At 42.4% G+C, this 26,900-nt stretch overlaps 1 protein-coding gene across 3 annotated transcripts; it reads right to left on the bottom strand.

Moving 5' to 3' along the window:
• Window positions 1–3,979: 3,979 nt before the first annotated feature.
• MCOLN2 (mucolipin TRP cation channel 2) lies at window positions 3,980–24,591 on the bottom strand. 3 transcript variants are annotated; one of them, XM_066192547.1, is made up of 14 exons: window positions 24,488–24,591; window positions 20,967–21,126; window positions 18,725–18,898; window positions 15,039–15,183; window positions 14,470–14,557; window positions 14,244–14,340; window positions 13,681–13,780; window positions 12,098–12,213; window positions 10,860–11,009; window positions 9,410–9,511; window positions 9,159–9,281; window positions 6,487–6,693; window positions 5,195–5,310; window positions 3,980–4,466 (listed from the first exon to the last, which is right to left on the bottom strand). In XM_066192547.1, the coding sequence occupies exons 1-14, from the start codon at window positions 24,535–24,537 to the stop codon at window positions 4,430–4,432; spliced, it is 1,665 nt and encodes a 554-aa protein (XP_066048644.1). In that variant the 5' UTR covers window positions 24,538–24,591; the 3' UTR covers window positions 3,980–4,429. The 3 variants fall into 3 exon arrangements, with proteins under 3 accessions (XP_066048644.1, XP_066048645.1, XP_066048646.1); XM_066192548.1 differs by lacking the exon at window positions 24,488–24,591 and adding an exon at window positions 24,278–24,430; XM_066192549.1 differs by lacking the exons at window positions 20,967–21,126; window positions 24,488–24,591 and having other exon boundaries at window positions 15,039–15,178; window positions 18,725–18,801.
• Window positions 24,592–26,900: the final 2,309 nt, after the last annotated feature.

Raw genomic sequence — 26,900 nt, 5'->3', positions numbered from 1 at the left:
GATTTTTTTCGGTGTATCGCATAGATTAAGATAACACCGTATTAAAAAATCCACTTAACAGCAGACCCTTTGCCGGCGCCCGCAGTCCCTACCAGCTGCCCTCGCCTCAGCGAGGCAGGACCCCCGCGCACCCAGGGCTGTGCAAACGGAGCCTGGAACGGATGGAAACTCACGTGTGTGTGTGTTTGCACGCGCGTGTCCGTGTCCGTGTCCGCACACACCGCGACGGCTCCGGGCCAGAGCGGCAGCCCCGGCGCTGCCCCGCCGGGCTCGGGCTGCGCTCCGGGCACTGCCCGCTCTGCTCACCGGCACGGCCCGGGGCGCGCCCGGGGCTCCGCCACCGCCGCAGACAGTTTCACACAACTGCAAAAAGTTTTGCCAGCCAGGCTGCCCGGAGGAAAGGCGCATTCCTCCCGGAGCTCGTCCAGCCCGCAGTAACCGTGTCCCCAGCGCTGCCCCCTTCACCGCCCGCCCGCCCCGGCCGCACTCACCAGCCGCCCCGGCGCGGAGCGAGCAGCGCCAGCGCCGCCGCCAGAGCGGGCCCGGCCCGCCCCGCTCCGCGCCCGGCCCGCCCCGCCGGCCTCAGCCCGCCCCGCACCTGCCCCCGGCCCGCCAGCGGGAGAGCTCCACCGGCCTTTGTTTCCTCCCCGGGGCCGAGGTTTGGCTGTCCCCCGGCGCGGGCGGCGGTGGAGAACGCGAGCGCAACCCCCGAGAGAGAGGGAGGTGCACAAGTCTAAAGGGCCCATCAGGAGGTCCACCATCATTCACACATTAGGAAACAAACGCAAAACCCAGATAAAATTGCAGTAACTTCTGCGAGTAGATCCGAACAGTACAGACAGGTAGAACACCACACGTAGCTGTTCTTCGAAACAGTGTAAAAAGCAAACAAGAACCACTTCACAACCCAACAGCGTGATACAGAAACTCGGCGGCTCATCCCACCTCCAAGGGGCAGGACTGAGTACACACAGCTTTGCAATCAGACTAGTCAAACTCAAAAGTAGACGGTAGTACAAAATAAAATTTATCTGAAGGCTGTGATCAAATGGATCTGACCCATGGTTACCTACCTGAATCACTTACTGAGGCCAGGCTTGAGTCCATATAGTGCAGACCCAGGCACAGGTCTGCTCAGAGCTGAAGAACTGACAAAAGAAAATCTCAGTGGAAGATCTCTGCCCCGCTTCTCCTGGTAACAATTACAGCATGAAACTTAGGGTGTTAAAGCCTAGGTACAGCCTTGCACATGAACATTACATATGAAATGCCAATCAGGCTCCATTCCATTTTTTTTTTTCTGTTTTAACAAAAAAAAAAATAAAAATAAATAAATAAATAAAAAAAAAAAAAAAAAAAAAAAAAAAAAAAAAAAGGAAAACCTCAGAATAAGCCCCAAAATCTTATTGACCCTGTTCCCCTCACTTGAATGTTCACCTTGAAGATGGCTCAGGAAATTTTCTTCTTTTCCTTCCTGTCCAAGTCTTTCTACTACAAGTTTCTCACTGTCTCATCCATTTCTATCCTCCTTTTTATTTAGTCCCATAAGCAATTACCAAAAGCTTCTTATTCGCAGAGAACAAGACTATGAAAGGCAACAGCCCTTTTTCAGAGCACTTTGCAAAGTTTATGTTCCAGTTCTGCTTCCACTACTGTGCATCACCTCCTTAGCAGCTGGAGCGGGACCACCTATCAGCCAGCAACTGTGTTCAAATCTGTATTAATGTGCAGAATTCAGTCAACATATGCCAGATTTCCTGTTAAGTTTCACTTCGGTGGAATAGAGAGCCAGTAATAGCCTCCAGCAAGTGTCTCTTGTCTTTTTTTTCAAGAGGAAAAAAAAACCCCAGAACACCAGATGGTGAAGATAAAAATTGGTGTCTACAGCACATTAGTGACCTGCTCTAATATGGTAGGGCTGAAGCAGCAGTTCAGCTAGCAAGCATTTCATATGAATTTAAACCATAAAAAAAATCAATACTGGACAAAGAAAGCTTTATGATTCCATTACAGAAATTAAGTCTTAAAATCAGTTAAGAATTATTAAGTATCCTTTGTATTCCTTTTGTTGATAATGCTTTCCCTCATTCCCTGAGGGGTTCTCTCACAAACAAGTCTTTATCTGAGCAATGGTTTTGGCAGGTCACATTAAGAAAGAGCTGGAGATTGAGTGAGGAGCCAGGGCTCCTGCACCATTGGCTCCGTGTCAGGGCTATGGGAGGCACCTCACCTGCTTTAGGGGAGAGAGGTACCAGGCCTCTGGAGGTGGTGAGCCTGTTACACTGTTCAGACCTTACACCACTAATTATCCACACACACGCTTTAGTATCTGCTTTTGCTAGGTTCCAGTCCCTAACCCAAGACTTCTGTAAGTACTGGGAGAGGGCAGAGCAGTAAGGATAACACAATTCGTATTCAGACATGATAGAACTGTTTGATTTAGAAAAAGGCACTATAGAAAGTTAACCAGTAAAAGAGCAGCAAATCCAAAAAACACCAGCATCTTGTACATAACCAAGCAGATTGCACATTGTAAGGGACAGGGGGGACCTTGCAATCAGTTAATGCTGATCCTTCTGCAGTCTGCAGAAGAGTTTTTGGGTTATCCAGGGCCCCAGAGCATACACCGAAAGACTAACATTGCCCCAAACAAGTTCTGCAGATAAACACTGGGAGAAAAGTTGACTCTTCTATCAACAGTGGAAGACCGTAATGCTCTGTTCTAGATCACACAACTGATGGAAAGACAATTATAAAAAATCTTTGCTAAGAGCACAGTGTCTTGGTTGTTGGTAGCAATTTCAGTTATAGCCACAAGCTGTAGTGAGATTAGGACACAGCAACACATTGCACAGACTGGGATGGGAAAAAATTCACCGTCCCAAATACATTTCAGCAATTGAAGTATTAAAATGCGCAGAGCCTGGATGCATCAAAATCCTGACACCAAAAAGTCAGTTCTAGACACCTAGTTGCAGCCTAAGCAAGGCAAAATGGCATTCACTTTCAACAACAAAAAAAGTTTGTTACAAAGGTAAACACTAGGCAGGAGGTTAAAATAAACAAACAAACAAGCTGCCACTCATCTCACTCATACCAGGGCAGCATTTTGAATTGCCTTTGCCATTTGAAACACTAACAAGCCAGAACCTGCAGAGAACACCATTAGCTGTCAAGAACACACAGCAAGGCCAAGTCCAAGCCAACACACTGACATCATTGACTAAAGAGTGGGGTTTTTTTAGAGGGCAAATAGTGGAGAGACTAAAGTGGAGCATCTAATATAATAGTACACCCACCCCAGGAACTGTCAGCACTCCTGAAAGTTTCCAGAAATACCTGGTTAACATTTATGCACTACTATCCTGGAAGTGCTTTTAAGTTCCCCAAAGTCCCCTGTTCTTATTGAAAAAAGTTTGTAAGGAGGCAAGACTTTATAGTTGACCATCCCAAAGACAGCAAGAAAGTCACCTGAACAAACCAACTGCAAGACTCAGTTGCTACATATTTTCTTCCAATTAACAAGTGCTTGAAATAGAAGTAAAATTCCATGGCACTGTTTTTGCCTGAATTTGCCCTCTGGATTATGATAATACAACAGTGTAATCTACCCCCCCACTCCAAAAAAAAAAAAAAAAAAAAAATCTTTTCAGCAGCCTTCAGATAATGCTTACCATAAAAGTTTCCAACCATGCAAAGTATTTGACTATAGCTAAAACAGTAAGTTTAATCTGGACATAGTACAAATCAATACCGTGGGAATAATAGATAAGACAGCCAAAAAAAGATAAAAGGATAACAAACTGCCTTTTAGCAAAGCTGTTAAAGATTGTGACCTATAAGTGGTTTGTGTTAAAATGATATACAAGAGGGAAAACAGCAATTACTTTCCACTTTAGTGCAGCTTTTTAGTTTCACATAAATTTAATTCAAATAAATGAAATGTGCCAAGTAGAAATGACAGGCTGAATGCATCAAGTTAAGTGAAAAACTCCTCCCTTCTTGACTTCTTTTTATTTAATACTTTAAACACAGGATTTTTTTAAAAAATTATTTTCACATAATTCTTTTTCTTATTAACAACAACAGTTGATTCAAGGCCATTTTCCTTCCTCTTCAAGGTCATTAGCAAACAGAGTTTCCACAGACAATGCTCAAGGATCAGTCTTCTCTAATATGACAGAACTTGAGGCAAGGATACAAAATTCTTCACAGCTCTCCTCCAGACACAGCTTCTGGGTCTCCTGTTGGCCAGCCAGCTGCTGTCACATTAATATCTTTCTTCCTCCAAAAACCTTAATTAGCTAAGACTAGTCTGTTCAGGAGGCAGATCCAGATGGCAGGTTCCACTGCAATTTGGAGAATTATCCTTCTCCATACCACTATGCTTTCTTTGCATATATCAGTGGTAAATTTCAATGTGCAGCCATCAATTAATAAGTATCAAGTTGTCATCACTTTGTTTTCTGCAAAGAAAAAATTCACAATTCTCCATTCAGCAAGAAATGCAATAGGAAGCATCTACCCGTAGGAGTTCTGTTTTGATCCTTCTGTTCTCTGCTCTCCCATCTCCTCGTGCAACTCTGACAGGGAACAACAATGCAAAAACTGCTACAGCAGCAAAAGCTTTAGATTTTCGCTCTCAGACCACCAACCACCAGATGAGATGTTAATCTCTCATCACCACCATTAAAAAGGGACCACTGCCACAGTGCCTACAAGGAGACATTTACCAGTATGTTTCCAATCTTCTGGATTCAAACAGTTTGCCTCAGACACAGCATTGCTTTGGGATTAAGCACCAACCTCTGGCTGAATTACCCTCTCACTTTCTGCTACTACTCCAAGCTTAGTAGCAAAGCCTTTTAGAAACAGACAACTTGAAACAAAGACTTGGTTTGCTCCAGAACCCTTGGTAGTTTCATGCGGTCCTCCGCAGTCCTCTCATCAGCTTTTGCATAGTGGTTTTCATAAGAGTATAACAGTTAAAACATGTTTAAGCTCAGAATTGCTGTCTTTGCATCATCAGCTGACTAAAGATCTAACATGAAGTAAAGTACAGGAAGAAGAGCAGCATCCAAATATTACATAGGCTGAATGCTGGATACTCCAGCATTTGTGAAGCAGCATTTTGCAGTGAGAAGCTAACTGTTGTACTTTTCAGGAAAACACTCGTTAAGAACACCCTACTGACCTTCTGAAGCAGCAGATGAATGGAAAAGAAGTTCTGTCTTTTCTGTAGCCAGCACTGCTATGGTCTTTTAGAAATTCATGTAAATCTGTTACTGGAAAACCACTTTGTTGGTATTTCTGAAAGAAAAAGCATTTCATTTACAACACAGAAGTTACTGGGCATGAAACGTTCTAAAATTTCCGCTAGAGTGTGACAGTTAAAACAGATTACTTGATACAATAATTCAACATTGCTGTAGGAAGGCAAAACCCCATTCCCATCCTAGAAATACTACATAACTTTCTTGCTTTGTTCCACCAACAATGTAAATGACAGAAAATTCACATTTTTCACAGATTCTCTTATGTTTTGTCTGCTGCCCATAAGGCAGTGATCTCAAGCCATAACAGTATTAATTCTCCCTTGTTCACAGTGAGCTGCTGTGCTCACTGCAAATGCCCTGGGCTCCTTTTCCCTAAGAACTCTAGTTCAAGTCCTTCAAATCCAGAACTATTCAACATTGCCATGCTGAAGAAGTGCTACCAAAACAAAACAAAACAAACAAAAAAACCAAACAAACAAACCCAAAAAACCCCACCAAGTTCAGCATACTGAAACAGCTTTCAATTGATCTGTGTGAAGTGCTCAGAGAGGAGAGTCAGTAAAACACAGCTTTGCAGATCAGACCATCTAGTAAACTAAGAAGCACAGGCAATTAAATTATATTTTGAGATGCTTCAAAAGTGAAGCTCTTGCTCAGCCTGAAAGCTGTAGTTCATGTCAGAACAGACTTATTCTGCTGGCCTGTGTCTGACACCATGCCAAGAAAGAGTTGAGAGCTGAAGGGTGTGATCCACATTGCCTTCCCGCTAGTCACTGAGGCCACCAGGAGCACAAAGGGCAGAGAGCACTTGAGGTCAAGAACAGAAGGTAATTACCAAAAACTTTGGTTCACTTTCAGACAGTCCATACTGGAAATGGATAGCACAATTTTAACTTGAACGAGAAGTAGTGCATCTCTCAGAAGACACATCTCTCCTTTTAACCACACATTTCCAAGCAGCACATTAAGGCAGCCTGGACATCTAAAGGACTTTAGAGTTATCTGCTTGAACCTTCCCAAACTCCTGCCAAAGGACATCTCTGAGATGCCAGCAAACCCAGCCACCCTTCCAATTTTTCAAGAGACTAAACTAAATGATTTTAATAATCTTATCACACATCAGAACCAATAGTAAGTGGTATGGTGTTGAGCAATTAACAAGAATGAATACAAAACTGATTAGAAGTGTAACAGAAAGCAAATGCTTTACCTTTATGGTGTCATAAGAGTCAGTAATGAGCGCAATAAAAAGGCTGAGGATCATGTATATAAACAGACTAATGAAGGAGTACAGATATAATCGGCTGAACATCCACACCAGCGAACTCTTCTGTTGGATTTGAGCAAATGTTGCAAACATATCATCGCCATTGACCAACGAAAACAGACACTCAGCCACTGTGTTCAGATCTTCAAACTAGAAAATGAGTACAAATTATTAGTAGAATGTGAAGATCAATCAAGACTTAAAGTTTGAGTTTTACTCAAAGCAGACAAAAAAGCCAACCCAGGCAATCAAATGCTACCACACTTTCTTGTACACTCAGGCCAAAATATAGATGTCAGTAATAGAACCATGTAGAAACATCATCTTGACTAAGCATGATGTATTGACATCAGACATAAGAACATTTATTATCAAGAAATTAAACTTGTGATGTTCAACAGGTAGAACAGTCAATAACTGACCACCACAGAAAGCTCCTGAATTACAAGCAATTCTGGACCTGCAGAAAAGTATTATTCCATTTCCCAAAGCAGAGCTAAAGTGATTTCACAGAATCTATATAGTAAATTAGTGGTAGTATGCTGGGAACACAATCCACTTTCTCTGGAATTACTCCAGTAAATCTGCAGCATGACTGGAGTACGGGTAATAAATCAATACTGTGTTAAAGGGGCTAGCATTATCACATAGCCTTCAGAACTCAAATGATCTAAACTGAATTAATAATCTGTCACTCAGAAAGCCCTCTATGAGCTGTAAGTACAAGCTATATCTATATTATGAAGCTAATGGAGCATACCCTGTACAAAAATCATGGTTTAATTTCAAGGACAGTCTCTTAAATTCCAAACGACATTTCCCCAAACTGTAATGTGTCCTGAGGCTAAAACTTTTTTATCCACCAGGTAAACCCACTTCCCATTTTGCTCTGCCCTTCCAAATAACTGGATTTCTTAACTATAATTTATTGGACAATAGGAATTAATAGCCACATTAAAACATTGTGCATTATCAATGAACTAACACAATTATGGCCCCATAATGAAAACAAGACATCATGAGGTATCTGTTTGTAAAGAGAATATATTGGTGCACAGGAATAGCAGGTCTGGTTTACACCTATGGCTTATTTTATTATTTTTTTTTCAATTGAATTTTAAAGCCATTGTGAAACTCAGCAGTACATTCTCCAGGAAGAAGGGAGGCACGGCACAGGTAATTTTCAAGCAACTCAAGTTTTGATGCACTGACACAGAGAGAGACCTGCTAAGGACTGCTAACCTGGAAGGCCCTGGACTAACACATCACAAAATGCAGGATACCCACTCCCTCTCTCTGACTATAGTAGAGGGTGTATTTCTATATTTTTAAGCATAAGGGGCTCGCCAGTGTTTCTGCACATCGGGGAAGACTCATCCCATTTCTTACCAGGGTGGCTGGAGAGCCCCGGGAAGCCAGCCCTGGGTTAGCCTGCCTTGCACAGTGCCACATTGCCTTCCTGTGGGACACCGGGGAAGTGGCAGGAACAGGAACCCTCCACAGCAACAGCTGCTTTCCTTGACATTGATACATGATATTTACATAAGAGGTAACATTTTCATAGATAAGCATAGACTATCCTTCCTTTGGCTTAGATAATGTACTTGTTGCAGGGAAGTTGCAACAGTAATTATGCTGTGCCTTATTATAAACAATTGAGCCTCTAGTGTGGCAAAGGATCCCACGGCATCCAGCATCCTACAGAGAAATGTATTGTCATCAACTTGGGACACGCAGACTGAATACCTACATTGCTCAAAGGAGAGAATTGCAGTAAGTCAGAGCAATGCAAGCTCTGAGGGCAGAGGAAGGTGAATCAAGCACTGCAGCATGTCCGTGTTACATATACACTGTGTGCACCCAGAGATCAAGAATGAGAAATCAGACATTTGTTAGTCATTAATGGACGTTTAGAATTTGCCACGGCAGAAATCTGCCTCTGTTCAAACTGTCACATAGAGGATCTGCCAAGAGGAAGAGCAAACAAGCTTTAGGGTTGTTTTGGCTTGTGTTCTACAATATACAAAGCCTTATTCCTGCACCCAGGTTTCAGACAAGGCATACCAGGCACACACTTCCATACTAACCTTAAGAAAACAAACAAACAAACCCACAACACACCCCCACACAGGAAGCAAAGCAAACAAGACAAACATTCATCCATCCCTTTATGAGTCACAGTTTAGGAGCTGAAGTTACATGGCACGGGAAATATTTGGAAAAACAAGACCAAAGCCAAGGACATTAAAAAAAAAAAAAAGTTACATTGAACGGTCACAGTTACTTAGTGCCTCTTTAACCCAACTGAAGTGGGATTGCCACTAGAGGGCGGAAGAGATAGACCAACACACGTGGCCTGGATACACCAAACAGCCTGGTGCTAGGGATCACACTGACTTCAAGCACACAGTGAAAACAAGAATAGTTATTTTGTTAAAAGGAGCAGACAAGAAGGAGGTACAGAGGGAACGAGAAACACTCCCACGTTCACATAATAGCTTTTAAACAGACTTTTTCATTTAAGACACATTTCTATTGGTTTGGCTAGAAGCTATACACACACACACAGATATTCCCATCATTACACCGCAAAAGGAGTGATACTGCTGATATACCTTTTCATGATAAGGTCCCAGGACAATCCAGCCACAGAAAGTATAGCCAAGATAGATCATCCCAGCACAGCAACAAAACCTGAGCACTTTCGGCAACGATGCCTGCATAGTTAAAATGAGCACCTACAAATCAGAGAGGAGCAAAGAAAAAGGGGGAAAGCAAAAAATTAGAGAGATCTGGAAAAAAGTGACATGTATATGTATATATATATATATGCTTTAATTGTTAAGACATTTGATTCCCTCCTTACATTGTAGGTTTGAAAATATCCCAGGTATCTGATGACTCCAACCCAGACAAACAAAGTTGATGTTCCAAGTAAAATGCTGCAGACATCATAACTTGTGAGGTTCTGAGGGATCCAAACAGAGCAGGTGGTCAAGTTACAAAGCAGTAGATATGTCAGCTTGACAGCTATTCAAGTTCCAGCAGTTCAAACAAACAAAGCAGGGCAGTCTCATACTGAAAGCCTGTTGCTACATCACAAAAATCAGATCAATGTGAACTGCAGTTATTTACTGAGATAATTCAAACACAACACTGCCGCAAATGAAAGTACACCTACGCTGAAACTCTTGAAATTTTGCATGAAGTGCAAAGTCTGGAAGAAAAAAACCCCTTAGTTTGGTTACATCACAGTCTCAAAACTAGACTGAATAACTCAAAATTTTTGTTTAAAAAGGCTACTATTTGCTGTTAGGCAAAGAAGCTCTCATTCACTATTTAAAAAAACATGAGCCATCATTTACATGAAAAGTGATTCTTGGGACTACAGCCCTTTCCATGCTTGCATGCATTTACATCTCTGAACAGGTTCTTTGCCAGCGGTTCAGAACCTGAGCATTGTTTTTACTACAGCTCTTACCACAACCAAATCTACTTGCACTTTACTTTAGAGGGCTTGTACTGGTTGCAGTAAATGCAAGAGAGCCATCTAGCTCAAGTTTTCCTACCCTCAATCCCCACCTCACCCTACAGCCAGTGATTCCCAAGTGCTTCCTCTGAAGGCCACTCTGGGATCTGCCCTTTGAGCCTCAGTACACACGAAGCAGAAGCAGCACACTACCTACTCTGTCTTTCCCAGAATACAAAGTTTTGTGAACACATGAATTGTTGACACACATCTATTGAAGTTCAAAAAAAAAAAAAAAAGAACAAACCACAAAACCAACCCCAAAAGCCTCCTGAAGAGCTGCCAGCTGGACAAAGCACATTGATTTCAGCAAGCCCAGGCAGGGAGGTTAAGGATGAACAGGTGACACTGTCTGTGCCTGTGCTTGCCAGGAAAGCAAGCTGTGACAGCCGTGTTTCCAGTCCCACAGGTCATCAAGACCCCTGTTTCAGTCAAGGGGATGACTCGTGGTTTCCCAGTACTGTACATGCTACTACTTCTTACAGAACTAGTAACTCAAATTGTTGTGTCTTTCTGTTAGGAACTGTCCACCCACAGATCCCACACCTGTGGGATTAGGGGTCTTAGCACTGTGGAAATATGTTTAAATATCTTGGTCTTACTGAAAGATTTTGGGGAAGAGTGACTGAAAGTAGTTATTAGATAAACTAGCACTAGGAAATGGACTAAAATAAGCAAACAGATGACTACTGACTATTATAGCTCACTTCCACCTGTCCCCAAGTTAAAGCACATTACATGTGGTTGTAGCAAGATTAGTATTTTGGATGAACTATGAAATTCTTACCTTGGCTTTTATTTCCATTTTCAGGATTGACCCAATGATTGTCATGACATCACTGATAATTACCAGGACATACCACCCATTTAGGAACTCCAGACGATCAGCATAACAGACACGGCGCTTGTATTTCTCCAAGAAGAAATTCACAAATCTCTATTGACAAGCATTTAGATGGTTAGTTACAGGTTGCCTTGGATGAAAAACATGGCAATGTTCAAGTTCCACACAACCCCTTTTCCTACAGTATTCACTGGAATAGTAGTTTAAAGCTTATTCTCAATAGCAACAGAAGTAGGAAAAAATTTAAGATGGATTTAGGCCAGTGAAAATGAACTTTCCACAGAACACCTGATTTCATAACCCATTCCCACTAACCTAACCATGGCCTGTTATCTCCTTTACCATGGGTTCCATCCACCTCTAACAGAGCAAGGCCACCCAACTAAAGAAGCGAAAAAACTTAAATGCAACTACAGGGCACAAGCTCTCATTTCCAATAGAGCAAACAATATCACCTCTATGCCCAGCACTGCCCATCTGCTTTCATTTGCTCTTTTTGCTCAGAAATAAAAGTGAAGTGCCTATTCCTGAGAGCAGTTTGACAAGGCCTCTGTTGAATCATGTCCTCTTGACTCTTGGTCTTGTTTCCAAGCTACAAAAAGGATATATTGAGCTAGATAAACAAGCAGTTGTGTTTTCATATCCTACCTACCCCGTACTCTTCTTCTAACTCTCATGAGCCAGATGTTTATGGAAAACCCAGGTGGAGTTAAACTATGTGCTACGCTTTACATTTTCTCCAGTTACAGCTGGCATTGAGGGATGTTCATTAAGGCATTAATTCATGACTAGACCTCTATGGGAATTCTACTCTGAAGCCAGGGAAGAAAGATTTGTGGTTTGGAGGTGCAGGACACATTGCCTGTTTAGAGCACAAAGACTTGGATGTCTTTTTGTCTAAAATCCTGGGGGGGAGGGGGGTATTCTTTCTTTTGCCCACTGAGAGATACAAAAAAATTTCAAATTACAGCACTACACAAACAGAAATAAAATCTATTTGCAGTTAGCAATTGTCCACCAAGATATCTACACATACTTTCTAGAGATAACAGTAAGAGGGACACCTTGCAACAGATTTACTCACTTTAATACTCCGTGTTTCTAAAGGTACCCCTTCACAAGACCAGCAGCAAAGAAGGCAGAGACCAAATAAGCATTAAGGTCACGAGCCCTGTGCTTACCTTCTGTAGCCTCCAGGCAAGAACGATGGATCGTGTGCACAGGATGAGGGAGGCCACGCAACTTAATATGACAAATCCATCAAAGACTAGAATATATTGAGTGTTTTTCTGGAGAACTGCAAAGAGTCAAGGAAATAAAGCAAGATTAATCTTTTCACATCTCTTTTAATGCAAGTTATGTGACATTTTGTAACAATTCATGCTCAAATACTCTCACCCCAGAAGCACATGGGTTACAAGCTATATTCTCCCTGCAAGCATATCTTCAACACAGATTGCAGAGAATTACATCAGGACAGCCATGGAGACTGGGCCACGAGAATGAAAAATATGTTCAAGTTCTTCAAAATAAACCCAAAGATGGGTATGTTAACACAGGTATCCTCCTTTTTACCTGCCCATCTGTGCTTCCACAGTGTTACAACTACATGAGGCAAAAGAAATGCAGATTTGGTCTGTATCAACACCATTAAATTAAAAAAAATTCCCACCTTAGTCTGCAATAAGAAACTTGTTGGACTTTCTGTGCAGCTTTCTTTTCATCCACAAGTTTAAAAGCCATCATGTGAACACAAATTAGATGTCTTCCCTTGCTTTCTCACATCAAAGGTCCCTATCTTTTCCATAACATACATTTTTAACTATATGAGACAGAGGGCAACACTCATTTTTAATTGTGGCAATAGCCCATCAGCTCACCTTTTTTACTGAATTATGCATGCTCCCTCAGCTGGTAATTAGACACAAAATACTCAATAACAGGTAGTTGAAAGAGAGCCACAAGAAATTACTTGACAGAGATGCAAGCCAAGACACTTTGAGGTTATTCAGAGTATCCTATAAAATTACCACTTTAATATCGTATGACATGGCATTATCAGAGAAAAGCTGGTTTTACCGAGGGAAAAGGCAGGTCACTTGACATTTATTAATCAAGATACTATACAGCACACTGAAAAATACTGTTCCATCACAATCCTTTTGAGCAAGGCAACATACAGGAGAAGCAGCTGCACAGTGCTGTCACAGCTACTATTCCTTTAAGGGGCCTTTAGTGCACATTCCAGAGCTGTCAGACCAAGCCTTAACACTAGAAATACATGACAGATGCCAGCCTTTGTTCATACACATCATTTAATCTACCAGCAGCAGAAAAAAAAAAGAGCCAACATGAAAAAAAAAACTTTCCAAAACAGTATGCTTCAATCAGGTAGAAAAAAAAATTTGAAAGCTGTAGGTTGGAAATTTATCCAATGTTAGTGGATTAAATTGAGTTACCTCAGAAGAGCACAATTAAAAAATCTACGGGGGAAGCATTCATCCTCCTTGCAGGTAGAGCTCACTGCTAACACACACTGGTACGCAGAGATGATTGTGTCATCTCACAACACTCTCACAAAAGGAATTATTTCCTAGCTCTTGATTAGGAAGAGGTAATTAATTGCATTAGGCAAGCTGCATTGCTTCACAGGCAAAGGGATGAAAAGGCTGGGGAATGTCTTGCCGGACAGACTTCTAGAGACCAGGGAAAACAAAGGGAGATGCATACTGCTGTTATGCAAACACACATGCACCATACCTACCAGAGTTAAATATGTGCCAGTCTTTGCATTCCTGAATGTCAGTGTCACTATCGAAATAGATCTTGATTTTTCCACTGTGGGCTCTATTATTGAAAGTTATCTGAAAATACAGAGCTACATCAGAAACAGGACTAGCAAGATTGTATTCCAGAAAATAAATCCTTCTAAGTGCTTTGGACACAGCATGCATTAATACTGTTGATCAGATAGGCTTTAAGAAAGTTGTCACCATAAATGATGGTGTAGACATAATCTGAGTAGATGACATGTGTTGCCTAATAAGCAGTATTCCAAGAGGCCAAACTTCACACTTAGTCTTTAGATGAAGAACACTTCCTTATCCCTTTTTCTCAGGCTGCAAAGTTACCAACTGGAACACGTTACAAAGCAAGACTGTCCCATGGCAACACCTTTTCAGCAGCCTTTGGGAAGGAGGGGTAAGGGCCAGGACATGCTCAACTGTATTTCTCTTGCAGGCTAAATATGAGGATGACACCTACACCTTAGCTTAAGCTCTCATTACATGCACAGTACTGGAAGTGCCACAGCCCATTTTCACTCACAGTATTTTGAAATGCATAGCAGTCAGGCAATTCACGGGCATGGATTGTCTGTAGAGCAATGCCTTTCAGCTTGAAGGAGATTTCAACCTGTATTAGCCTGGATATTTGAAAAAGAGTACAAATATATTTAAATATCGCAGAAATATACACAAAGTGCACAAATCAGATCCCACTCTATTAATATGAAAGACAAGTTGGAATAATTTTAAAAACCCCATCACTTTACCTGTAAAATTCGAGATTGAAAAAAGAAGAGTTCAGCTTCAGTTCTGCCTTCTTACCAGTTAGTTCCTTTGGCTTTAAAAGGATACATTCTGGAAAGACAAGAGGAAATTAAGTTATCATAAAAACTTCACACTGAAAGTAGCATTAAATTGATCGGCGTGCATAGCAAGTCCCAGTCAGGGAAAACATTAATTCTGAGCAAACTAGTGGGGTCAGAAGCAGGTTTGTGTACTAACTCATGAGCAGCTAGCAGCCAGGACTCAGCTCTGAGAGGCACTAAGGGCACCCACCCATGGCAGGTACAGACTGACCAGCATCCAGAATTCTGTATTTGAACCTCCTGCACAGAGGAGGAAGAGATGTGTTTAAGAAAAAGAACAGCAAAACACCACCTCACCATCAATTGCAAAGATTTGTAGGTAGTTGAAGAGAGCCTCTTATAGTCACAGCTGTCTTTTCTAAACAGGTAAAGTTCCTGTGATTGCCACACAAAAAGCTATTGGTTTTAAGCTTAAGAACTAGAATTTAAGTACTCCACAGCAAGACATTTAAAATACAGCAGTACTGTACCTGTTTCAGTAGAAATATCTATGTTCAGTGTATCATTGGAAGGAAGCATTGTGCCTCTCTTGTACTGTTGTTTACAGACTTTTAAACCTGATTCTTCATGTTCATAACCAAGTGTCCCCAGGGATATGTTCTTTAAGTGCCTGTACTAGTTTAAAAACAGAAACAGAAGTAGAAGTTAGAGAAAGCCATCTTTTTTTGCATTAGATAGCAAATCGAAACCTCAAAGTTATAAGTATCAATATAGATTTTTAAATTTAAAGAAATCTTTACTTTTACATAAAAGCTTCCCATTCAATTTAGAGACAAGAGGGCTGCTGGCCACTAATTAGTAGTGATCAGCATCTTGGTGACACAGTGACCCTGGAGCCTTGTGCCTCCTGGGCTGCCTGCAGATGAACACCCACTTGTCAGACAGCTGTTAATGAGATGCCTGGCAAAGACTTCAGTGCACAATTGCTGCTAACCAAACACCCCCAGGGATATCTTCACCTCATGAAGGTGATAGATTTCACACCACTTGAAATTTGATCATTGTACACGTGACCCAAGTCACGGTTCTTATCAAATCCACGCCAAGATCAAAACCAAAGCAGCTCCCCGAGTGACTACAGAGGAGGGAAGCCATGCATTCACTATATAGCCAGCAACCAGGGAACACACACAGAGCTTGAGCAGCCTCCAAAAGTAACTTAACCTGCCTGCTTTACACAAGCACAGAAGTAGCTGAAAACATGCCCGTGAGGAAGGTACATTTTTTTTTCCACTTCCTCCAAAATACAGCACAAGTCACCTTCTTCGCTTGCAAGATACGCTTGAAAACAAGAACTAAAAGTGAAAACAAATAAAGCTGTGCCAAACCAAGCATTGTCCAAACATGGATCAGCCCTGAGCAACACCAAGAACTACATTCCAGGCCAGTGTCCTCCAGACTTGCTTTCCACACAGCTTTGGTGTTTACTGGAAGCAAGATACACCCTCTGATCCCTGGAGTCACACCTTCCATTCTCGCACAAGTGAGGCAAGCCCTCAGGGGACAGCTCTTGTGGTGACCCTTGGCTCCCCTACAGCTGATCAATGGACTGACCACGAAGGACAGGAGATCAATGACTAACCATGAAGGCAGCTGCCTGCCAGCTCAGTTTCCCAAGAGCTAACACTGTCCAAGAGAAGCCAGACAGACTCATGGCCTTTAGGGGAAGAAGGCATAAACACACAGCAATTCATTAGTTTTTATTACTACCTGACCTAGCAAAAGAGCTCAGGGCAGCATACAGCAGTGGTCTGATCTCAAGAAAGCATTTAGCTTTCTTGGAGGCCTGAAGTAGATAAACATGGAAAGTCAGGTAAGGTTCCCTGTTATGTAAAAATTTGTTCAGCTGGCTTTGATAAAGATTAGTCCCTTTTTCCCTTATCATGGATTTCTTTACTATGCATCATTCATTGTCATCCTATTTTCCCCTGTCCTATGGGCATTGTGGCCACTAGCCCATCTTGTGAGGTACAACATCCCACCAGTCATTAACAACCACACACCCCATGTCCAGAACTGGAACTGCAACAGAAAGTACCACACTTCTATCCAAAGTTCTGCCTTGCAGTACCACTTCAGTACGGAGTTTAGACAGCCCAGGAGTAAAGCATGGCCTCCTCGCCCTGTCAGCCTCTGAACTCAGAGCAAGCTGAGGGAGCCACATCTGACTAAGGCAGGTCAAGTGAGTGGAAACAGCAGTTAGTCACAGCTCCTCATCCCACCCAGGACACCTCCAGATCACTGCATGCAGCAGCTGTTGCCCCACCCGTGTGTGCTCTCAGGCTCTGCCCTCCTGACAGCACAGCACGAGGTGCGGGGCTACCCACCTGCCACTTTCAAACAACACTATGAAACAATAAAAACAAAATTCCTGATTATAATTTTTCAAACAGCCTCAGAACAGGCAGGAGGATATCCTGGTCTTACAGCCCCTGCCACAGGGCAGAGCACAAGAGTAACGACTTCACACAGCTGCTTCGTAATAGAAACTTCAGCTTGAACCCAGTAGAAAAGCAAGGGAAACCTGTGAACTCTTCCAAGTGTAAACATATGTTTGGGCTTTTATGTTGCTGGACTGTTTGGGGTTTTTTCTGAAGTGTTAAAATATCCCCAGTGGTATACTACACAAAGGTTAAAATTTGGTTTTTACAACTCCAGCTTCGCTGTACACAATTACTATTTTCTGTAATGTCATGTCCTTCCGCTTCACCCACCCAACCATGCATTTCAAAAACACAAACCAGAACACCAAATCCCATGTCTTCTAGCTGCCCATCTCAAAATAAAAAAAAAAAAAAATTTAAAAAAAAAAAAAAAAAAAAAGCTTTTCTGTTATCTTAGGAGTCACCTAGATCGGCCCTTCCCACAAGACACCCTCTAAAGACAGACAAAAGAAAGGCAGCAGTAGTCATAATGTTCACCTGAAAGCAGGCTTTTTGAATACTTACACGTGATATAAAAGTCTCAGGAAAGCCACAGGACACTAAAGAACCCACATTTCACAATTTAAATCTCCTTAAAGGATATGACTACACTTATACCCCACAGACGTTTTATGAAGAGACCTTTTTCTGATGCCTGGCTCTTTCTTGAGGATATAAAGCTATTATTTCTCTATTGTCTTGTATCTGAAATTCACCTCAGCCTTAGTGCCTACAAAAGAAGGAAAATGAAACAAAGCAAGCAAGGAAGAAAAAAATAAGAAAGCAAGCATGGTTTGTTGCAGAAACAGTGGCAATATGGAGAGTTCAAAGAAAGGTTGAGAAAACTACTTCACCATTCATTTAAAATGCTAGAAATGAGTGTCTTAGGTCTTGTCCAGCACATTTGATCTGCTGGTGGCTCTGCTGTGGCTTACAGGAGAGGACAGGAGAGCAGCAAGCCCCACAAATGGATGATTGACAGTGAGGTTTGGCAATTCACATCCCTGCAACTCCCAGATGCTGCTGGGCACAGCTGCTTTAGTCCAGGTGCCAGAGCTCATGTGCCAAGGCCAGTGAAAATGAAAGCTGGTTTAAAGCCACTTTTTATTCATCCAATGTTAATAATTTCTGGGTTTATCATCATTCCCAACACAAGAGACATTCCATATTCTAGAGTCTTTCATCTCATGACTTCCAAATGTATTAATACTAAATATAAAAACCTTTTAACAATTTCCATCCTAGATTTATTCAATTTTCCCTGAAAATTGTAAGGGGACTGTTCTTTAAAAGGACTAGCATCCCTAATCAGGATGAATGCCTCTACACTCCTAGGTACCATATTCCCATTTTGATGCCTCCAGCCCTCACTACAAAGCTGCAATTCAGGAGAGCTGTTTAGGACATATTTTTTAAAGAACGCATAATTATATTGAGGCCCATAGGCCTTCAAAGTAAGACCTAAACCAAGGTTCCAGTTCATGCAAGATGACCAATTTTCAATTTTTCTGGACTGTGGTATTAAGAACTACCTGAGTAAAATTCTGGTTTGGATTAATCTCCAAGAGGCAAAAATTCAGCTACAACACAAGCTTCAGGACAACCCATCTGCACTGATTTTGTGAAATACCAAACTGAAATTCAAGAATAGAAACAGAAAACCAGAAACTTAGCAGAGGTTTATAGCTGTAGCTTCAGCTTTAACACAGTTATAAACACACACTCACACCTACCTGATTAATAACATAAAAAATGCTATCATAAGCATCCTGTTGTGTATATATACTGCAGCTGTAGTCATCTTCATCTGTTCCAGAATAGCCTTTCAGGAATAGGTGTTTAAAAGCAACAATGTTTTCCTCTTTGAACGAGACCACCAGCTGGTTACTCAAACCAAAAAAAACAAGCTGACGAGAAAAAAAGAAATGGATTTGAGTTCTAAATAGTGGTCAAGCAGTAGCATTTTGGAAAGAGCATTAAATTACAATAAATACAAAGCAGACAGGTGCCTGTTGCTGTAACTCAGCTGCAGCAGGAGCTGAGAACCTGTTAACTAATGGCATAAAATTGCCAAAGCCAAGGTTATCACATCCAGGGTAAGTGAACAGAAATCTAAGTGCAGTACCTGAACAGACAGCTACATCACTTGCATCTTTTACATATCATGGACCAACAATTCCAGCTGGGATTTGCAAAAACCTTTTGGAGGATGCAAATAGCAGACAAGCTAACATAACAGCACAACCTGCTACCCCTGGAATGGTCTGCCTTGCTATGGACAAATTCCTGCACCTTTCCTACCTCTGGCATGGCACAGAATTACAGCAAACCTACATGGGACCCTACAGCAATAAAAAGCATCACCTACCTGACCCAGGTGCTGCTTAAGGAGGCTATAACAAGAAGGAACAGCAAACAGCAGAGTTACTACTGAAGGCTTGTGTTCCCCTGCCATATGGATGTTCCCATTTCCACCACCACCAAGGAAAACAAACAGAGCCTAGAAACTGCTTGGTTTTTCAGAAAGAGCTTTTCATAGGCACAGCAGCAGGAGGATAGCCCAGCTACTGTGCCCATGAAGCATACTGGAAGCCCCAGCTGTGTGCCTGACATCTGAGCAAAACCAAGGGCTGACAAGAAAAGTTTCAAGCAGCAGTCCAGAAAATCTTGTGGCCTTTGAAAACCAAGCAGCAGAGCATCCCTTCTGCTCACAAAGGACAGTGGGAGACTGGGGCAGCAGACAGAAAAATCACCCCCAAAAATCGAAGTCAGTAGGTTAGGACAGATGGTAGTACTGAACCTTTTCAGAGACGTGTGAAGTTGTATTTTGTATCATCATTCACATGCAGAGTTTACTGTCCTGTCTTTGAAAGAAGAGGAACAACCCACATATGAGGTGCAGCTGCCAGTAAAGAAAGCCAGAGCACCCCTTCCTTTCAGCTTGCACTGTGCTCACACTGCCCACCACCTCCCTCCCCCACACACTTCAATACAATCCCTTTTCCCACCAGCTCTATCTCTACAGATCACAATTGTGCCAGCACTAGTGTAATTCCCTTATTTTAATTAGCTTTGCCTAGACAGACCAAGCACTGCATCCCACTCCTGCTGCAGAGAGAGGCCTGTCAGGATTTGGGCACAGCACAGCACCAGCAGAGACCAGACCCTGCCATGGTCAATAAAACACCAGCACACACAAGCTGGAGTTGTGCTTAATTTCATTCATAGCAGGCAACTGAAACACAAACCAGGGATCCCACAACTCAGCACGGATATTTAGCTACTCTTGCAAACTGTCAGATGGCAGTCTTGCATTTCAAAAGTTCAGAAAAAGTAATTTCTACCTGTATGTGTGGCCCCTTTGCTTCCCTCCACACGCAGTAGTCACTATTAGAGGACTGTAAAATAACCAACTGCACTGTGATACCAGCACAGTTTACAAACACCTTTTCTTTGCCTCCACGTAGTATCAAACAGTACACGACTTTTCAAATGCATTATTTGATGGCAGAAGCAAGAGGCACATCCAATTCCTGCAGCCCAGCCATTCCATCATCATCAGAAACCATAGCATCTTCACACTGAACATGGACACTTTAATTTTCAGATTAGATGTCAGGAAACATCACATTTGAAATAGTCCAGTGAAACAGTAAACTAAGAATGTAACAAAAAGCAATACTGTGAGAACAAGCCTGAAGACAGTGCTGAACTTAGTGGGAAGAGTAATTTGCTTTAAAGTATTATGCCAAAAATGGCAAAATACCTGGTCAAACACTGCCCCAAAAATCTCCAGGAGGCTTTTGTAGTTTGTTATTCTTCCCCCTTGAAACATCTTTCATAGTATGTTTTCTTCATGGACTGAAGTGGGAAGTTCAAACCAGTAACAAATACCAGGGATGGTAAAGGCCCAGAAGCACAGGTCTGCTTCTCTTGTACATCATTGCTACTCTAAGAGTAAAAACAGAGGATTACCTGAGTCGTAACCATAAGTATCTTCAAAATCTGCAAAGCCAATTTCCATGGTATCTGACGTCTTGCTCTGTATTTTTCACATGGGTTCATGAAGTAAAACTTCAAATCCTCTTTCAAAGCCTTCTCTTTTAGATCTAAATCTGACTGAGTCATCATATTTCTGCCACAAATAACATATTAATTAGAAACCAACAGAATGCTTTAGCAGACAGTTTCCTCATTGCAGTATCACCTCAAATCGCCACATGACAAAAAAGGTCCAAAATAGTTTTTGGGTTATTTTATGGACATGCAAAATTATTTCCCTGCGATCACATAATGAAAAGCCATTCAAACACATCTGATCATTAAACAACAGCATTTAGAGAAATAATTAACAATTAAATTCATTATTAATATTAATTATTAATGTTAACATTAATAATCACATAAGAGGGTCTCTAATAGAAAGAAATATAGACTTGCTATTACTCTCTTAAAAATCCATTTGAAACAAAGAGGGGCCACTGTTAACATATTTGTCGGAATAACCACATTCTAGCAGAAGAAAAAGGTGTCTTAAAGATTAAACTAAAGCAGGCTTTACACACACTTCTGTTACGAACATGCAGCTTCAAGGGCTAAATACATTTATTTATTGAAATACCTGGGCATGTAAAACTCAGAGGACCAAGTACAGAGAACTGTTGTTTTAAGTGTTTTAAATCACCTTAAGTTTCTCCTTCTCAACTGAAAGGGACATGGAAAAATCTCTCCCCATCTCCTAGTCATTTTAACCCTGTTTTCCAGCGTCATAAATTTTCAGAACTTTCCTACTTCACACACAGATCAGAACCAAACTTGTCATTTTTTTCCTCTCTTTATATGTTAAAAGGATCATATCTCTCAATAGCTGATTATCAGTCCCATTTACCATTCAGAATGTTATTCCCAATGTTCTGAATTTTGTAAAGGAAAACATTTTGTCTGAGGCTCAAACCGAAAGCATCAATTCCAAGTTTTCAGATACTTGGAATACATTTTCATTTTTACTTTCTGTGTTCTCACCTGTCTGAAGTTCACAGATACTTAAGCTCAGGCTGTAGCTCACAGAGCACATTTGATTTGCTAAACCAGCTGTCCCACAAGAAGAGAAATTTCAGTTAAAGAAGCACAGTAAAGTTGACACTGTGGCATTTCCTCAGAAGAGGAAGTGAAAACAACAAAAAACCTATTTTAATGTTAAAAGCTCAAAAGTTATCTTACCTACACAGCCTTAAATCAATCTTTCATGAAGATGATGAGGGGCAGGATGATTTTTGTTTTTGAAGCAGGAAACACGTGGGAAGTTCCCAAGAAAAAGAAACTGTGGGCAGCATCCCTATTTAAACTTACAATAGAAACATACTGGACTAGCTTTAGTAACATCTAAGATACAAGAACTTTGAAAGATGTGAACACACCTGACAGAAGAGCATATGATAATTACAGCTGTGAGCATTGATTAAGGAAACAGGGACATACATATTTCAATCCTGCACTGACACCCAAAGACATCACTGCTCCTGTACCAGCTTCTCTCCAACAGGCAGAAGCATTTGTGTGGCTACACAGTGAACAAGAGCTAACCCAGAGTGAAACTGATAGGAGGAGGTGGGAAAGAAAGAAGAAAACAGAACAGTGTTAAGCTAAATCTGGTCAAATTTTAAAGCATGAAGGAATGACATGAGAACCACTCCAAGACTTCAGCAAAATTCTCCCCCGAGCTTCCAGTAAAAGCATATTAGAAGTGATAAATCTTTAAAAACAAAAAAGCAAACAAAACAAAACGAAGGCCAACTCCCCCACCCCCCATCAAACAGCAAACTCTAAAATAAACATTATTTTTTTGATATTCAAATACATACCATGAAAACCATAATGCTTTACTTAAACATGCGTACCAAGACATTACAGCTATTCCAAAAACTTGACATGGACTAAAATAACAGCACTTTCACCTTTACACAATTCTAATTTGTGGCTAGGGATTATTTTCATTGATGTGTTTAGCTCCCTTTATTAATTAACTGTAAAATTATGAGGAGGTAATTTGTCAAAAAAAGCAACACAATTTTTGGCTTAAGAGAGAGATCCACGATTAAAGCCTGTATCACTGTTGGAGTTTGTCTTCCAATAAAAAACATTCTCTGGCGCAGTATTTAAGAAATAATTCATTTCTTAAACAGGTGAAACAGGTAACAGGGCAACAGGTGAAATACATCAACTGTTTTTCAATTCATTCATTTCTAGAATAGACTAAAAATTACATCCAAATAGACCACACTAAATCAGCAGAACTAGAACCTCCAACCAAAGCACTGAAGAAGTACAAAAGCTCCAAGAGATTACCAGTGACTTACCATATTTAAAACAAACCCTCCAGTTCTACCACACGGTCATTAGCCTAAAAATCTAAACCTAATTGAAACAAAGTACCCAGCTCAAGACAGAGCAACGAAGAAATTAAATTCTGACACACTACTGTAATTAACACCACTCAAGGGGTTTCCACAGCGTGTTTTGAGAACTCTGACACAACCAAATGTTTTGTGAATGAAGACTAACTGTACAATGCATGGTTAGGTGCACATCCAGGTGTCATGTTTCTCATATATTGTAACTGTTACTACCTCAATTCTCAACAGCTGCATTACTGCAGCCAACACTTTATTGCTGTAGCTGGTAGGACAGGCTGGTTTTCAGCTGTTTTGTAGCGAGGCATTTAGAGCTCAACATTCCAGTCAAGAAAGAGCATTCAACAGTCAGGACTACAATTTACAGCTACCTACTTATGAAATACACTTCTGGTAGTTAGCTCTTCACCCAGCAGAAAACGCCACCATTGAATCAAGCGGGTAAAATGCGCTTACTAAGTGAGCACTGTGACTTTCTTTAGTGAGTAACTCACTACTGTAGCGACACTAACAGTGCCCATCAGAGCAACGTATCAGCAACATTTATCTACTTGAGCGCTGTGTCTTGAAGAGGCACTAACAAGAACGATGGGGTGCTAAGGGGGCAGGAAGGAGAAAAAAAAAGCGGAAAAAACCCCATCGTTGAGTTGAGTTCTACACACCAGCCTGGGCAACCCCAGCTTCACCTCCCCGATCTCTACTAAGCTCAGCACTCCGCCAAAGGACGGCATCGTCTGGCGCTTCTCACAAACGGAGGGGAAAGCCGCCCCGTGCAGGGGTCACACCGCCGCCACCCGCTCGGCTGCCGCGGGAGGAGCGGGGCACGCACGGAGCGCTCCGCTGCCAGCCAGCCTCCCGGCGGAGGGCAGGACCTACCTTGTGCAGCAGCCCGCGACACCAGTGTGCCGCGACACCTGTGCCCGCTGCCCGCCTGTGCCCGCTCCCGAGCGGCTCCCCCGCGCTCCCCGTGCCGGGCCCGGCCCAAGCCCCGCGCCCGCTGGCGAAGGAGCGCCCGGACCCCGCCGCCCGCCGGGCGGGCCGACCCCAGGGCTCGGCGCCGCGCCCGCCCCGGCCCGCTTCCCTCACCCGCTGTGGGCGGCCCGCCCGCCGGGGAGGGACTTGAGGGGGATCTCCATGGGCCGCGGGGCTCGGCCGCTGCCCGGACAGGACAAGAGTCCGGCGGAACAACCCAGACCCCGCACCCTGCCCCGCCGGCCGTGCCGCCTTTATGAGCCGGGCGGAGGAGGGCGCCCGCCGCCCACGTGCCCGGCACCGCCCGGCCGCCCCGGCCCCGGCCCCGCCGCCTCCGCCCCGAGCGCGGGCGCTGCCTGCAGGAGTGGGGCTCGGTGCTCTCAGACACGTGGTGTGACCCGTGGGAATGTCCCATGCGGGGCTGGTGTGACACTTGCGGATGTCCTGTGCACGGTTGAGAGTTGGACTGGATCATCCTTGTGGGTCCCCTCCAACTCAGCATAATCTCTGATTCTGTGATAACAGTAGTTACCTTATTGCCAGCTAGTAGTTGAAGACACAGAGATAGCATGCAGGGAAGACTGCAGGTGAGATTGGCTACTACAGAGCTGGTCGTTTTGCAGGTCAAGAGGTATTTAGTTCCTCAGAGAATGTGGTTTCTTGCGGTTACTCCAAACTAGGGCGTTCAAAACAGAATGTAGACTCGTAAGAGGCATCATTGAAGCAACTGAGCTCTCTACCTGCCCACACAGTGGGCATGGGCAGCACAGGATTCTTACATAATGCTCTCAGATGATGCTGGATTTGGTTGTGGTCACACTGTATAAGGGAGAAGTAGGAACAAAAGTCCAGACAAACATCCATATGCAGTTTCTCAACATTAGCTGCAAGAACATTGTGTCAGCTCATGCATGAAAGTTTTCTTAAGACTTCCTCTGGTATTAGCTACTGCTTGAGGCAGGAAGATGTTCCTCACAGGTGCAGCAAAAGGTTTTGTTTTTTACAGCAGTGTCTGTGTGTTGTCCTACCCCTTTTCTCTGTTCCTGTTCCCCCATCTGCCAGATAAATGATGCCTTTAATACTGGATAGGTATGAGCACATCTGAATTTGATTTCTTACACTTTTGCAAGCACGCTATTTACTGTCCCTTGAGAATGTGCTTCAATCCCACATGGAAACTGGTACTTAGAAATAAGTAAGCCCACCACTCAATGTAACTTCATTATGTTAAAAGATCTGGGTTCTGCTGAAAACAAGAAGTTCTCCCTAACTGTATATGCAAAACATTGGTATTGAAATAAGCCTTGGTATGAAAACAGCTGTTGCCCAATAAAGCACTCCACAACTTATTTTCATGGGGAAATACTGACTATCAGTATTTTCAGGTGACTTTCCAGGACCCAGTGAGAAGAAGAACAAGAAAAATCTCTCACCCCTCCACAGTTTCTTGGTCAGGGCTGAAAGCCATATTTCCCTTAGGAGAGCACATTTAAGCATGAGTTTATCAGATGCTCTATCTGCTTCCCTGTTCTCCCCCACTGCATTTTACAGTTCTATCTGTGACTGCTTGATTGTATCAGCATAAAGATACCGATGTCTCCAGGATGCAGCTTTATATGTGCTACCAGCATTGCTAATGCTGAGCTCACTGACACTGAAGTCACAAGGGTTTGGTTTTTTTTTTAGAGTAAGATCATTGTCACACATCTTGGCTCTGCAAGGCAATAACCAGCACATCATATGTTGATAAGATTAAAAAGCCTCACCACGCACACAACTGCAGCAGCCACAGATCTGGCAGAGCTGTACTTCATCTCAAATGCAGCCAGCAGGCTAGAAAACACAGCATTGACTCACTTCTTCTCAGGTGAGTAAAATACTCAGGCAGATGAAGATCTTAAACACCAAGGATCAAGCTGGTCAGAAAACTGGACAAGCAAGCACTCGGACTGCCAGCAGTAGCACCAAGGTGGACAATGCGTGTTTGAGCGTCTGATTTTTTCTTACAAAAACCAGAATGTGAGTGTCAGATATATAATACAAGCAGCATTTCTTTTCCCAGTCAGAAGATATGGTAACTTAATTTTTGCTTTTTGAGGCAAGACTGCCTTGGGTCTTCTTGAAAAGCTTCAGAAGTCTTCAGTCTTAGGTGAGTGTTGAAAGAGAAGGACCTCAGTACACAAAACTTTCAGATACTGTGCATGGTCTGTTCTGCCCATGCCTTGCATTTGGTTTGCCTTTGCTGAATTTGAGGAGTGTTTTTAGTGTAAAGATAAATACTTGAATATTTGTTTCTATGGCAAATTCTTAAATGCTGTTAAACATCAGCTGGAAACAGGTCCTTGCCAGGGTCCACAGGAGCTATCATGACTCCAGGAAATCCAAGTTTACACACTCCACACTCCCTTTCATGCCAGAAGTTCCATAGCACTATTAAAAAACAAAGCTCCTATATTAACTCCTATGTTGCTCCTGGCAACATATTTACTCTTAAAATGAATACTGACACACCCCATACTTACTGCAG

Source organism: Chamaea fasciata, unplaced genomic scaffold (assembly GCF_029207755.1).
Source record: "Chamaea fasciata isolate MVZ Bird 193981 ecotype frontalis unplaced genomic scaffold, bChaFas1.0.hap1 SCAF_10, whole genome shotgun sequence".
NCBI classification, from domain to species: Eukaryota; Metazoa; Chordata; class Aves; order Passeriformes; family Sylviidae; genus Chamaea; species Chamaea fasciata.
The sequence above is the reverse complement of the archived record's forward strand: the minus strand, read 5'-3'. Positions and strand labels throughout refer to the sequence as shown.

Coding starts and splice junctions, on each gene's coding strand:
- MCOLN2 (XM_066192547.1), bottom strand. CDS start 24,537: ATGGAGATCCCCCTCAAGTCCCTCCCCGGCGGGCGGGCCGCCCACAGC. Junction 14,558..15,038: donor AGATATTTCTACTGAAACAG/GTACAGTACTGC, acceptor TTGTCTTTCCAG/AATGTATCCTTTTAAAGCCA. Junction 9,512..10,859: donor AAATGGAAATAAAAGCCAAG/GTAAGAATTTCA, acceptor TGGATCCCTCAG/AACCTCACAAGTTATGATGT.